The 14,852-nt window shown below is 36.2% G+C and overlaps 1 protein-coding gene across 2 annotated transcripts in view; it reads right to left on the bottom strand.

Moving 5' to 3' along the window:
• The window catches only part of LOC117673867 (uncharacterized), a 68,341-nt gene extending 53,959 nt beyond the window's left edge, over nucleotides 1-14,382 (bottom strand). For both annotated transcript variants that reach the window (XR_015732670.1, XM_034431534.3), the window contains exons 1-7: nucleotides 14,310-14,382; nucleotides 12,610-12,827; nucleotides 9,858-10,023; nucleotides 8,039-8,245; nucleotides 7,296-7,457; nucleotides 4,830-4,910; nucleotides 2,043-2,205 (exon numbers count right to left, since the gene is read on the bottom strand). Coding sequence is in view for 1 of the 2 variants with exons in the window: in XM_034431534.3 (XP_034287425.2) it covers nucleotides 2,043-2,205; nucleotides 4,830-4,910; nucleotides 7,296-7,457; nucleotides 8,039-8,245; nucleotides 9,858-10,023; nucleotides 12,610-12,827; nucleotides 14,310-14,335 (1,023 nt within the window). In the remaining variant the exon portion in view is untranslated. The remainder of the gene's footprint in view (nucleotides 1-2,042; nucleotides 2,206-4,829; nucleotides 4,911-7,295; nucleotides 7,458-8,038; nucleotides 8,246-9,857; nucleotides 10,024-12,609; nucleotides 12,828-14,309) is intronic.
• Between the last annotated feature and the right edge of the window lie 470 nt (nucleotides 14,383-14,852).

The raw sequence follows: 14,852 nt of genomic DNA, 5'->3' as shown, positions 1-14,852 counted from the left end.
GGACTCTGGCAATCCAGTTAGGCAAACCCTAATATTGCATCTCTGGCATAGGGCATTCAGCCTCTTTTTAATAATACTTCCATCATTAGACAGCCCACCATTTCTCATGGCAATCTGCTCCATTGCCCAACAACTCTTATCAACAGGATTTCCCGCCCTGATATTAAGCTAAAATCTACTTGCTTGCAGTTTGAACACAGTTTCTTCTCCTATCTTCTGGAACAATCCTGAACATTTCTATATCACAATTCTTTACATGTTTGAAGATAGCATTCATGTGTCTACATATTCTTCTCTTCTCCAGGCTAAACACAGCCAACACTTCAAATCATTCCTTATAGCTTTTTGAATTCCAGATGCTTATAATTTTGGTTGCAATACTATGGACATATTTTGTCAATGCTATCTGCCTGCCTGATACTACCGTGTTTTCCCCAAAATAAGACAGGGTCTTATTTTCTTTTGACACCCCCCCCCCCAAATAAGGGTTTGGATGTCCCATCGCTGCTGTCACCTCCCCTCCCTGTTCTATGCACTGGCTGAGTGGCCCAACACATCCCACCCCACACCAATGGCAACAGCTGTTTCCTTTCCTCACCTTCTCTTTATCAAGAGGGGTGGCAGGTGGGGTCGGGGAGAAGCGAGATGCGTGGACCGAGACATGGCTCCCCTTGTCGTCTCTTCTCCCCCCTCGCTGGGCATGGCAGGGCTCCTGCCCCTTGCTTAGTCACCCGCCCCCTTTAAAAAAAAACCTCGTGAGTTTGAGAAGTTTGATTGAACTCGCGAGAAGGTTTTCTTTTATAGCGTGTTTCACTGGACACAACGGGGAGGAAAGTGACGGAGCTTGAAAGGTAAGACCTGTGTCCCACTTCTCACCTACCCCACCTGCCACCCCCAAATTGCATCCCTAAAGGGGGAGGATGGCTAAGTAAGGGGCAGGAGCCCTGTCCAGCGAGGGGGGGAGAAGAGACGGCAAGGGGACCCATGTCTTGGTCCACACATCTCACTTCTCCCCCACCCCACCTGCCACCTCTCTTGATAAAAAGACAGCGGGGAAGGGAAACAGCCAGGCTGCTATTGCCATTGGGGTAGGGTGGGACGTGTTGGGCCGCTCAGCCAATGTGAAGAACAGGGAGGGGAGGACATGTCCCCCCTCCCCCCCTCTGACCTCGCCTCCTGAACTCGTTTGGTTGTGCAGCAAGCAACCAGAGGAAATGGCAGGACTGGCTGCGCATGCGTGTAAGTAGTTGGTGGGGGGGTTTATTTTGTAGGGGTGGCTTATATTATCACATGCGCTGAAAAGCCCGATTGGGCTTATTATCCGGACATGTCTTATTTTCGGGAAACACAGTATTTTATAATCTCCATGCAGTGGTCACCCCTTTTTTTCCGTTTCATCTCCTTGAGTGAGTTTGCTCACTTTCCTCAGTCTCAATGCCCATTTCCTTTCATATTCAACTTTTCACCTTTCATATCAACCAATATGTTAGATGAGACTAAACGTGCCTTTTCGTTTAGGATCTTTTCTCTCACACTGATCCAGTTTTGATTTTTATATCTGATACTTTACCTTTATTAGACACCGTGACTCATATTACTTTCTCGAAAAATATAATTTGATGCGTGATGATACTTTAGAGCAGAGGTGTCAACGTTGCTTCATCACGGTGGCGTCATGTGACATATCGGAACTTTTCCCCCTTTGCTAAACTGGGCAGGGGCAGAGCCAGCATGTGACGCATCCGGCCCACGGGTCATGAGTTTGACACTCCTGCTTTAGAGTATATCAGTATATGTGAGCTCTATTAGGTAAACCAGACTATAAAGTCAATTCAACAGGAAGACTAAAATTACTTTTATTAGGATTGACTATAATAACAGAATCTTACAATTCTGATCGTGTGTACCACCTTCTTAATGATCAGTAATTTAAGGAGGATTTTTTTTTTATTTGTAATATTTGTGAAACATGCCGAAGTTATCATTTTCAAATAAATTCTAATAGCAAATATACATAAATCTATATCCTGCTGGATTTTTACCTGCATACCGAGAACCAGAAATTCCTCATTATCTGCATACACCATTCCTTCATCTACCAAGTAACATAGTGGTGAGGACAAGCTGCAGAGGCATTCACATTTCACTGAAGTCCTAAAGTTCCTTTTTTGTGTATGTTGAAAATATCCATTTTTCTCAGTACATCTAGGAAGATATATAAGATACCTTTTAATCAATAAGTATCTATCAGTTGTAAGTCAATTTACTTGTATAAAAGAGACAACGCTTTCATAAAGCGATTTTGATCATTGTTGTTATGCATTTACCAGACAAAACTATTAATTATCAGTTGTTACATCATAATTCTACAATGAAACAACTTCTTTGGGAAGGGAAAAAGCTACTGCCTAACATGTTGAAATAGTAATTGAGCAGACACCTGCAAATTACTATTTCAACATGTTAGGCAGTAGCTTTTTCCCTTCCCAAAGAAGCTGTTTCCCTGAGTTGTTGAGAGTCTACAGCATATAAATTAAATAATTCGTTATTATTATTTTAAGAGGTTGCATGGGGAAATGTAGTAGCCCATGGTCAGGGATCATTTCTATTTCAGCCATTTGTAGACAAAGAGAAACATCTTTATACAGTATTTTAGTTAAAATCTCTGCATCAATCTTATTTCATTTTCATGAATACTTTCTTCTTTTGAGATATTATTCCTTGGAGGCATATTTACCCTATTGTTTATCATACTCTCCCCCATCAACAAAATTAAAATTTAAAAATTTATTCTAAAATCCTTTGTTCTGATTAGTTAATCTTTGCACAGTTCAAAAAGAAAATATTTCCTCTATATAAAAATGTAACCATCATTACTACTTTGTATAATCTTTGGTTTATGACTTGTTCTGATTTCTTTACTGCTTACAAAGATAACAGATGCACACTTTAAGCCAGAGTTCTAATTTTTATTTCTGCTCTGATCAGATGTTTCAATCATTTACTTAAGTTCTCAGATAATAACTGTATTTTCATGATATGACTGACAGAGCCAGCCAGTCAGCCAACTCTCTTAGGTAAGTATTTATATCTCTACACAGGCAACACAATCAGTTGATCGGATCTGATTGTGATCGGTCTTATAGCTACTCCAAAAAGGTAATTGGAAAGCTCTTTTTTCATGTTTTTTTTAATTTTTATAAAACAAAAATAGGCTTCTGCTTGGATGTAAGATTGAGATTGCTCTGGCCATTGTGATGTGAAAAGGATAAGGAGAACGCAGTCCTATTAGTTATCTTTGATCTCTTTGTAGAATGTCAGCTGGGCTTGCATCAGCCATTAGCAATTTTCATTCTTTACTTTCAGACCATGTCCAGAAGATGTTACTGAATGATTGTGATACCTTAAACATTGATCTGGCTGCTCCAAAGAGCTAAATAAGGTAGCCTTAACAATTTTCTCCAACAACACTGTGCTGAGACTTTTTTTTGTTTCTTTGTTCATTCTTTCTGATTCTTCAGATCTTTTTCCAACTGTGTGATTATGAAAGGCTTTCTGAAAAAGCCCAGTCTCTATTCTCTGGAAATCCATTTGATGGGGACTATCACAAGATCAGACCATCTTCCTTCTGAACCAGAAACTACCTAGTTTTTCCATTATTAACAATTACTGAAGCATAAGAAATAACAATTCTAAGCTTTCATGCACAGCCTTAAACGACCTAAAATCACAGTTCATATACGGTGACATAAACTTTTGCCTTTTCATTTGTAATTAAATCTACACCCTCACATCCCTACATGCATTCAACTCTCTTCCATTGGATTAGATCATGTTTTCTTCATAAAGAGTACTTTGCAAGTCAATATAGAGTATTTTACATCCCACCACCAAGAGGGTATATTGGGGGTGAAATCCAGCAGGTTCTGGAGAACCAGTAACGGAAATTTTGAGTAGTTCGGAGAACCAGCAAAGACTACCTCTGGCTAGCCCCAGAGTGGGGTGGGAATGGAGATTTTGCAATATCCTTCCCCAGGAGTGGGGAGGGAATGGGGATTTTGCAATATCCTTCTCCTGGAGTTGGGTGGGAATGGAGATTTTGCAGTATCCTTTCCCTGCCACGCCCACCAAGCCATGCCCACAGAACCAGTAGTATAAAAATTTAGATTTCACCACTGGGGTATATGTAATGTTCTAATGCTGATACATACTAAGGATGCAGTGTGCTGTTAACTAACACAGTACTATGCACATGTTATCTCTATATTGAAAGTCCTGTACTGTTTTCAGTTTTATTCTAGCCACAATATATAATGTTGCTTTTGACCTAAATATCTTAGGACTTGACTAAGGAATCATGTCTGATACTGATATCTGGAGAAGCCCTCTTAAAAATGCTTTTATTTTTTGGTTGTTACTCCAGTTCTGAGGGATGTATTTTCTTGAGAGATACCACTAATTGCTACTACTATTTTGCCAAAGATTCAAGACTCTCCTGTTTATCTAGACCTATGATTTTTAATTTTAAAGATGTTTTTATCCTTAGCTATCTTCTGCATTTTTTGAATAGAAAATTATAATTATAAATACAATAAATAAATAATTTTCATAAAGATCACTGTACAGTATTACAAATTTGTGAAACAAAATTATGGTATGTTTTGAAGAATGAGTTATGTATATAAACCCAATATTTTTAATGTTGTGCATTAATACCATCAAAATGTCTTGTTTTGAACAAACCAATTTTTTTCATGAAAGTCTTTATAACATATGAAGAAGCTGTCCAACAATTTGGTTTAATTACAACAAAAATTAAAGATACTTGCGAAGCTAAAGGGTGTTTTCGATGTAAATGTTCTTGTAGTTCCCTTGTGGTCCATACTGCTGCTCTACAAGCAGGATCAGTCCTAAAATCAAAACCAACCTCAGGTGTATAATACCAATAGCAATAATCATGGGTCGAAGATTAGATTGAAATTATCTATTGTATTAGGAACAGCAAACAATTCACACCAAAAACATATATTGCATACAAAATGCTGCTTTGAATGTTTTTTTAAAAAGTTTGTTATCGTAACAATAAAGATGAAATATAGGAACCTGTCTTTGACACTGAAAGCAGAAAAAAGTCGGATAATTTCATTTGGGAAATTACTTGAGTTATCTTTTGATATTGATTTCATTAGCTTTTCACATTTGAATGAACAATGGGGGAAAAATAGTCCTCTATATATTCCCTGTTCTCACTTTAACTGTTGCTGCATACTGTATGTTGACATGAATATCCAATCAACTGTTCTTCAGATTGCAACACAATACAAGAAACTGAAAGTCTGTTTTGTTTTTTCAAATTTTGTGCCAGAAACTCCCATCCCTTTAAATATTATTTTTCAAGCGCTTCAAAAACTACAAAGCTGTTTTTATCTCACCCAATGGGCAAAGAAAAGATCTTTTGAGAATTGATACAAACTGTTTTTTAGGAATTAAGGACGCACATCATCTGTAAATAATCAGAACTGAGGTTTAAACTAATATTCATTGAGCACATTGTCAGAACCAATCCATTTTTGTCAATAATTTTTATATAACAACCAAAGGCTCCAGTTTAAAAAGAATAGGGAAGTGGGGCCAGTCAGAAGGGCTGACTAAAAACCAAATGGGAATTAAAATTATAATTAATTTTAAAGTAATATTATGATTTTCTTATCTTAGCCAACAATTTTGGTTTAGAACTGTTTTATAACCAAAAGCATGAAGCTACTATTTATCTCTTCTCAAGTCCTGGTATTCTATCTCATCACGAAAGGCTGTTATTCCTAGAGGGGATGACTAGAGAATACAGGGACTGTATGTCAAGAATATATATACCTGGTAGGATCGCCTAAGAAAAAAGGTCATCCTAACTATTCAGCTAAGCAGGCACATATATTAGACAGCAAAGATATCAGAAAATACTGTTCAGTTAAATCAGTTTAATGATAGTTTTGTTGTTCAGATGATATCTTGTTATTTTCCTTATTTCTTTCCCATATTCAAATGCAAATTGAAAATCAAAAGTTGGAACTGTGAATACTTGGGAAAAATATATAAATAGTATCATAGATTTCAAGATGGCATATTACTATGGAATTGGAAGCAACTTCATATTCTTATATATTAATTTTCTTTTACAAATTAACAGTTTCAATTATTTTTATTAATTAAAAACACAACACGACACAATTGGCACAACACAATTATAAAATGGAGATGCAAAAACAAACACATATGTTTTGCCACTGCTTTGTTTACATTTGTTAAAATGTTTTTACTTCCTAAGACACTTGAAGCTGAAAGCTAATGTACATGTATTTCATTTTAGTTCTGAAATATATCAGGAAAACAAAGAGTATTTCTTTTTCATTGAAATAAAAGCTACAACATTCTGATATTATAAGTTTCTTGGCCCATTTCTATAAATTAATTCTATCAATTCCATCCACATATTATACTTTCAATTATAGAAAAAATATTTGCCATTTTTCCCTCTTAGGTTTTCAAAATTTAGGACTAGGAGAGACGTAATGCACTTGTTGGTTTCTCAGATCCTTGGTAGTACAGTGGTCTAAAGCACCCTATTATTAAGACCAGCTGCCTGCAATTACTGCAGGTTCGAATCTCGCCAGGCTCAAGGTTGACTCAGCTTTCCATCCTTTCTAAGGTAGGTAAATTGAGGACCCAGTTGTGGGGGCAATAAGCTGACTTCGTATAAATATACAAAAGGATGAAGGCTATTGCTTAGCGCATTGTAAGCCTCCCTGAGTCTCCGGAGAAGGGCGGCATATAAATCAAATTTTAAAAAAATAATAATAATAGCATTGTTCCAATATTTGAGGGGCTCCTACAAAGATGAGGGAGTCAAACTAATTTCCAAAGCACTGAAAGCCAAAACAAGAAACAGTGGATGGAAACTAACCAAGGAAAGAAGCAAGCTAGAACTAAGGAGAAATTTCAAAATGGTGAGAGCAATAAACTAATAGAATAGCTTGCCTCCAGAAGCTGTGGGTGCTCCATCACTAGAGGTGTTTAAAAAGAGACTGGACAGCCATTTGTCTGAAATGCTATAGGGTCTCCTGCTCGAATAGAGGATTGATTAGAAGACCTCCAAGGTCCCTTCCAACTCTATTATTCTGTGTCTTATTCTATATTTTATGTTCAACTTCAACTTTTCTCATTTTTCACATCTAACACATTATCCTCTCCTAAAATAATAACTATTTTCAATTGCTATTAAAATAGAGGTGTCTTATTACCTTGCTGTATAAATCCATATTTCACAAGGTGTCAATAGAAAATAAACAGTTCCACAAGTCCTGTTGTAGGTAAAGCTGAGAACTGGCTGCAGCATAGGGGGATAAGGAGGTGGCAAAACAGTGCATAATTTCTTCCCAGTTTGAACAGAGAATATTCTTAAACTTTGAAAATAAACAAGAGAAAATTTAGTAAAAATTATATTTAAAAAACCATTTCACAGTTATAACATTCATAAAATAAATCTTAAATAAAGATTTTGTTGTCATACAATGCTTCCATATAGTCAATCGTCATAAATTAGGGAAGTTTGTTTTAGTTATACAGTATATGGTAACATTGTAACAGCTATTGTTATCCACAAGAGTACTTATTTGGGGACTATTTCAGTTCTTATCAGAGTTTAGTTCATATTAAAAACAATAATATCTAACAAAAATCCTAAAAAGGTTTGGGCCGAGGTGGCGCAGTGGTTAGAGTGCAGTACTGCAGCTACTTCAGCTGACTGCTAGTTCAGCAGATCAGCGGATCAAATCTCACCGGCTCAAAGTTGACTCAGCCTTCCATCCTTCCGAGGTGGGTAAAATAAGGACCCAGATTGTTGGGGGCAATATGCTATTTAGTATACTGTCTTTGGTGTAAGCCACCCAAAGTCCTCGGAGAGTGGGCGGCATAGAAATATGACTAATAAATAAATAAAAAGGTTTAGAGGAAGATTGCCAGTTTTATTATTGTTTTAACATACCTGTTATCAATACCCATTGCCACCACCCTGTTGGATTTCCCAACAGCACTACAGATGTGGAAGTGATTTACTGGGCTGTTGACATGACTCCAAAAGCTGGTGAATGAATTCAGATCATAAATATGAACATTGCGAGCAGAGCAGCAGTAAAGAAATTTATCTTCCATAGTGCCAATCGAAAGTATTCCTTCTTGGAAGAGGGATAAACTGGACGAAGAAGAATAGCAGTATAGACCAAATGTAAGAAGAAAAAAGGAAGTCAGCTATTATGTACTCCTGAAGCAACCACTTTCAAATGTGTGATAGAACAACATTTAACATGTTCATAAAATGATAATTTGTACAATTGAACCAGAGTCTTCATAGATGTTTTAGAATACAACTCCCATCATTGATCAATAGAAAGGCTGAAACGAATAGGAATTATATTCTAAATACCTGAGGTAATTTGTTTGAAGAAGGCTGTACTTTTGTCAACAAATGAAAACATTACATAATTTATTAAATTATTACATTATTACTGTAATAATTTCTGTATAATCACAGAAGATCACACAGAAAAATGCAGAACACATTCTGCAAATTTTTTATTTTTAACTCCATCTGAAAGCTACTATAGTTATGCATCACTGAGGTGTTTTACAATGACTTGTGCAAGGGAAAAATCCCACATCTTTATAAAAATAAAATTATTTTATGGACACTAATTCAAAACAACTTTATATGTACTCATATCTATGTTAACTCCAGCTTACTTTGAAGCCTGCTTTGCACTACTTTAATATTTATATTCTATTTATATTTTTATATTCTATTTATATTTTATATACTAAAAGCTTAATACTAGCCTACTTATTGTATGTAACTGATACAAAATTGATTCAAAGGTATCCTGTCACCCTAAGTCCTTCTGAATATTTTTAAACTGCCAATAGAATGTCTCAATTGCTTTGATGACATCAAAACTATCTCATTTCTAACCTGATGTTTGTACAGCTTACTCTTTCTGTATTTCTTGCTCTATCAGTGAAATTTTCCATAACATTTGCCTAGCTCATGAAAATTGCCTGCTTTTCCCAGGATTATTTTTTTCACCATAAACCTGATTCTTGTCTTCAGTTTCACCATTTTACTTTCATCTGAAATCAGAGCAGGTAATACTATCTGCAATCAATCCTCTCCCCACGGCTCCATTGAAGTCAGTATTTTGTAACAGAATTTCTATACCCTGATATTTTTATATGCATTTTTATAGCTGCTCTTCCTTCATTTTCCTACCAAAAGGCTTCTCAATGCACACCATATCTAAATCACCATATCTAAAAGCATTTGTTTATATTTTAAAAATTCCCGTGCTTTTACCTTTCAGTTTATTTGTTTTGTTTTATGTATATGTGGTTTTTTTGGCAAGGTACCCCATACTGGTATTTCTTTTAAAAATTAAGGTATAGTTTAGAGGCTATTTAATTGTTGAAAGGGAATGAAGAGTTTTTGTTAACTCATAAACTGATGTACTAACAGTGGGTTCAAAGGAGAGTTTGGATACTGGTTACCTCCAAGATAGCAAGAGAAAACAATGATAATCTGACATTCTCTGCATGTTCCAGAGTTGCAAAGCATACTCATAATTGTAGCACTGTGAATGTTGGTATAGATTTTTTTAAAAAGTCTCTGAAGTACCCTGATTTTTTTTTAGAGCGCATATTTTAATATAGGAAACATATGGACTGATGCTCAGGAAACTTTCTTTATAACATTGTCTTTGGATTCAACCCAGGAGATATGTAGATTTTTTTAAAAAAAAGTTTTTTCCAGCTACCTGTAAAAAGCATCCATAGTATCAAATGACCAGAGTTTGACTGATCCATCTAGAGATCCAGAGATAAATAAAGAAGTAGTGTTTGGATGCAGTAGAAGCTTTGTAACCGTTTTGGAATGACCTTGAAATACATGGAGCAAGCAGCCTTGGTCATTCCAAGATTTTACTGGATTAAAAAAGATAAGAAAAACATAGATTCAGTTACAGGTATAAAGTTGGAATCCACGTATGTGAGATTGGCAACTATATGCATTGAACAAAGAAATAAACTTCCGTATATAAATACTTGAATGACAATCAATGAATGCAAAAGGTGCTAGCTTATCTTATAAGACATTTTCTCCTTGAAAAACATGAAGGAATATTTTATTCCATACTGCCAAACCCATTGCATGGCACCTCTAACTAGGTCACTATTTCTAACCTGGCCAACTTCTGTGTATTTGGATGTCAATGCACAGATGTCACCAGTCAACCTACTAATTGCTGAAAAATCCAGGAACTGAAATCAATATATATGGAAATTGTCCAAGTGGGAAATATTAGTCTAGATCATTTCACCATATGTCTTTGCAAGTTGTCAGCATCCAAGCAAACAGAAATCTCATGCTTTTCCCTCCATGTTAAGAAATTCCTTCAGTTAATCATGCTTACAATTAATGAACATAAAGGAGAAGAAGAAACAAGAAGAGCAGGGCTGACAGCTAGTTTGCATTATAGATTGTTCAACTTGTTTCTCTCAGTATCTTAAAAGCACAGCCCGGCCTGTACTGTATGTGCTTTGATGTTAACCAACAGGTATTGAAGCCAATGGGGGAAAAATGATGACTAATGACCCTTTTGTTTTATGCATCACTTTTAAAATATATGGTCTTCATTTAATAGAATACAATAAATTGGCATTCACTCTTGAAACAGATATTGTATTCAATATTAAAATACATATTTTTTTGTATCTGTCAATTCTGAGGAATTAAAACTGTAGCTAATAAGTAATATTTCATTAAAAAACATATCAGAGGTTTCTATGGCCCTAATACTGTAGTTAACAACATTTTTGGATTTTGACAAAGGTGTGAGAGAAATGGATAGCACCCATGCTGCTTTAAGCCCTCTCCCCAGCTGGTGTTACAAATTGGCTATGAAAACTGTGCTGTAAAACAGCCTTGTAGATGTAAACAAGCCTGAAACAGCTAGAAAGAGATAATTTTCTCTAGCAGTATGCACAAGGAGTAGGAATAATAAGACTCACAAGTAGGAGTAGTTGGAGTAGCAGCAGTAGAGAAGACTAGAATTGTGGTGTGCTGTAATAGCTTGTGAATGCTTGTGTGCGTGTGTGGTCTAGAAACCAATGTTGCATTGGCTCTTTTGTGTTTTGAGCCCACTTAATTAGATATACCTAAAAGAACCCATGACAAAGAGTAGGTGCAGGAATGGAGTGTCTCAATGGAGTGTCCCTTAGCTATTCCTTGAAATTTTTTGCGAAGTAAAAATCCAAGGCCTACCTCCTTCCTTATTAAGCAGTGTTAAGTACCCTGTACGAATGATACTCTTGAATGCAGAACTGAACTCTGATAGCAACCCTTCCCCTTTCCAAGTCACAGTGGAAACCTCCCTGAAAAGCCAGACTCCTCAAATTGAACTCCTTGTGCCTATGGCAGGAATTATTCTTGTACGCACAACTACTTGGTTGCAACACCAGCCATTCTCTCTAATATTCAAACTATTCTCACAGACAGATACACAGGTATATGCATAGTCTCCTCCCTCCTTATACTCCTCCTTACATTCTCCCTTCCTGTTGTATATATTAATTACCAAAAGGAAGTGGAAATGAAACTGCAGCAATACAGGTGAGATGAGAGGAAGAAGTAGCTGTCCAGGGAAGGGAAGGCAAAAAGGAGCAGGGGGGCAGGACAAAACCGGTTAGGGCTGAGGTGAGAGGAAGAGATCAATGGATAGAAGAAACAAAAACAGGAACCCTATTTAAATGTTAAATAAAGTCTTAATAATAATTAGGACAGCTCCCTCTTCCAAGCAGGAGTTAATCTTTAGACTAATGTTGAAAAAATACCCACAATTTTCCAAGTAAAAGTACGTAATTTGCTCTTTATTTTCAGTAACTTCTTCTCTTTTTAGCACAGGAAGTAAGATGACCCTTCCCCCCATCTCCAAATTACAGGAAAATATATATGGGAGGAAATCTCATCTTCTTAGGGGGTAACTGTAACATATATTCCTTTTAAGCATTAATTGCACATTAGAATTTATAGAATAAAACAGATTTTTAAAATTGCAAATTTCTTTCATGGGTTTAATAGAATAGTTAGGAGAATTAAGGAATTTGGGAGGGAAGCAGGCAGTTAAAAGGATAAATAAATAAATAAGTAAACAAACAAACAAATACATTTCTCTTTGGAGAAAGCAAGCTCAAACATTTGGGTACTAGCTCCAGCTGAGATTAAATCAATTCAATCTAATCCATGCCAAGCATATAAATCCTTTTAAAGGTAATCTTACATATATATTTTTATACATCTGCTAGTCTTCATTGCATAAAAAAGTAGTATCTTTTGAAGTGTCACCCTGTACAATTTTCTGAAAAAAATTACAGGTAACTAAAGACATTAAAATATAAATTCTGTTTTTATGATATTGCTGATTTTAAGTAGTGTAAATTCCATAATATTAATGAACATCTTTCTGTTAATATCATTAGAAGTGGATTAAAATAACTGAGGTGCCAACTTACTTTCATTGCCTTTTGAAGAAGTAAGCAAAATGTTAAGATTAGATGAGTAGACACAAGAGAGAATAGAACGTTCGTGTGCATTGAGTATCTCAAGTAGCATTTTCCCATTGATATCATAGCAGAAGAAGTGGCCCTCAGAAAAGCAGTAATATCTTTGCATAGTGATATCAAAATCCATGTTTGTACACCATTTCTTCCCCATGTGTGGATATGCTGTACTACAATTCAAAATATTTGCAAAATATCAAATTATGAAAATGCCGTAAAACATTCTTTAAATCTGTTTTTCTTAACAACAAAAAAAGAGAACTCTTTCAATCAGATAGGAAAGAGTCCCAGCATTTTAACCAGTAAAATAATTGCACTCAGCAATGAACTAAAGGGCCACCATCAGTGAGCTGTTGGACAGCATTACTTGGTCTGTTGTGTGGATGTTTGGATGGTTTAGGGGTGGGGAATTTGTGGTGCGTGGGGGGAGTGTTTGGGGATTGTTATGTGTGTTGGACCTGGTCTTTGGGCGTTAAGTGAATTTTGTTGTATGGGTACACTGTGTATATACGTACAATGACAAAAAAGTTATTATTTTTTAAAAAACATATTTTTCTACAAACCTATAAACAGTGTTTTATGAGAAAACAATACCAATAATTTCTCACTAATATTTGGTGAGAACTGAGCTGAGTTGATTGTGTTCTGACAGAACGAAATCTGAAACAGCTCAAGTGTTTTTTGTCCTAAGCATGAAACAAATGTTCTGAAAAGTATACGTGTTGCATAGAGAACAGAACAGGGGTGAAATGCTCCCGGTTCGGACTGGCTCCGGGCAAGTAGGTAGCGATGGCGGCGGGCAGTTCGGAGAACCGGTAGCAAAAATCCCTGCCCCCACCCCCCACGCCCAGCTGAGCCATGCGATCATCAGACACTTTTTTTCTTTTTCTTTCTCTTGGCCTCTGAAGAGCCAAGCTCTGACGATCCAAGTTCTGACATCCCAGCTGAGTTGCCTGCCGATAAGGCAACTCAGCTGGGATCGTCAGAGCCATTTAAAAGAAAAAAAGTTTTTTTCTTTTAAATGGCTCTGATGATCCAAGCTCTGACGATCCCAGCTGAGTTGCCTGATCATCAGAGGGCTTTTTAAGAACCCTCTGACGATCAGGCAACTCAGCTGGGATTGTCAGAGCCTTTTGAAAGCATTTTTTAGATGGTTTTACATGTAAAAAATGGTTTTAAAAGTTTTTTAAAAGTGGCCACGCCCACCCAGTCACATTACCCTCCCACCAAGCCACGCCCACAGAACCGGTAGTAACAAATTTTAGATTTCACCACTGGAACAGAATACATGAAATAGCTAATATCAAGTTTGGGAATGGCTCCGCTTTGTAGTGACTTTATAGTACTCAACATTCAAACTGCAAGATCAGAACAAGACTCTGAGAAAAACCCGGGATTTGTTTTGAAAGTCAGAATACTCAAAATGGTGGTTCTAAATTCAAAATGTTTTGCACACTTAGCGAATATAACATGACCAGAGGAATTTAATTTCGTCTCCTATTCTTATGGTTAGACATAGCTTTCTCAGCATTATACTGCATTCCCATATATTTAAGTTACATAATTTGTGACAAAATATAATAAAACACATATACAGAGATTTAGCTCATAGCTACGTAATATGTCGTTCAAAGCTCAGAGAAATAATGTACCTAAGGAAAAGACTGTAGTTATACATTGGAATAGGATTAAAGTCAAGTGGGAGCTTCTTTTCTTTAAACTTCCAAGTCTAAAAGACAGAAAGAAATATAAATATATGCATAAGCTTACATAAATATACATAAAAATAAACCAACTATGATTTGATATTTGAAGTGGATATCCAGAAATTTAAGAAAAAATAGTGTAACACAGTGCTGGGTCATAATGGGATTATAGGGAAGTTACAGATCATTTATGGTTTTTAAAAGAATTTATTATTGAGATCTGTAATACCAATGAAGGAGAATATTGTAGATCAAGGTTGAAATGAGGGGTCTCTGGTGCTCTGATTCTCAGTGCTAGCACTGAGGATGTTACCTAGTCTGGGTAAAGAAACGCTTGCAAGAAAATAACCAAGCTTAGACAGCACCAAGGATCCCTGAGATCTGTGGAAAAAATATTGAATTCATGGCAACAGCAGCTACCTTCATTACATTTCACCCATACCTGTTTTTCTGTGGTGAGCATATGATACACTTTGTTAACCAATTCAG

Source organism: Pantherophis guttatus, chromosome 2 (genome assembly GCF_059756535.1).
Source record: "Pantherophis guttatus breed Tessera chromosome 2, ASM5975653v1, whole genome shotgun sequence".
Classification (NCBI taxonomy): Eukaryota; Metazoa; Chordata; class Lepidosauria; order Squamata; family Colubridae; genus Pantherophis; species Pantherophis guttatus.
This window is presented reverse-complemented; position numbering and strand designations above follow the sequence as displayed.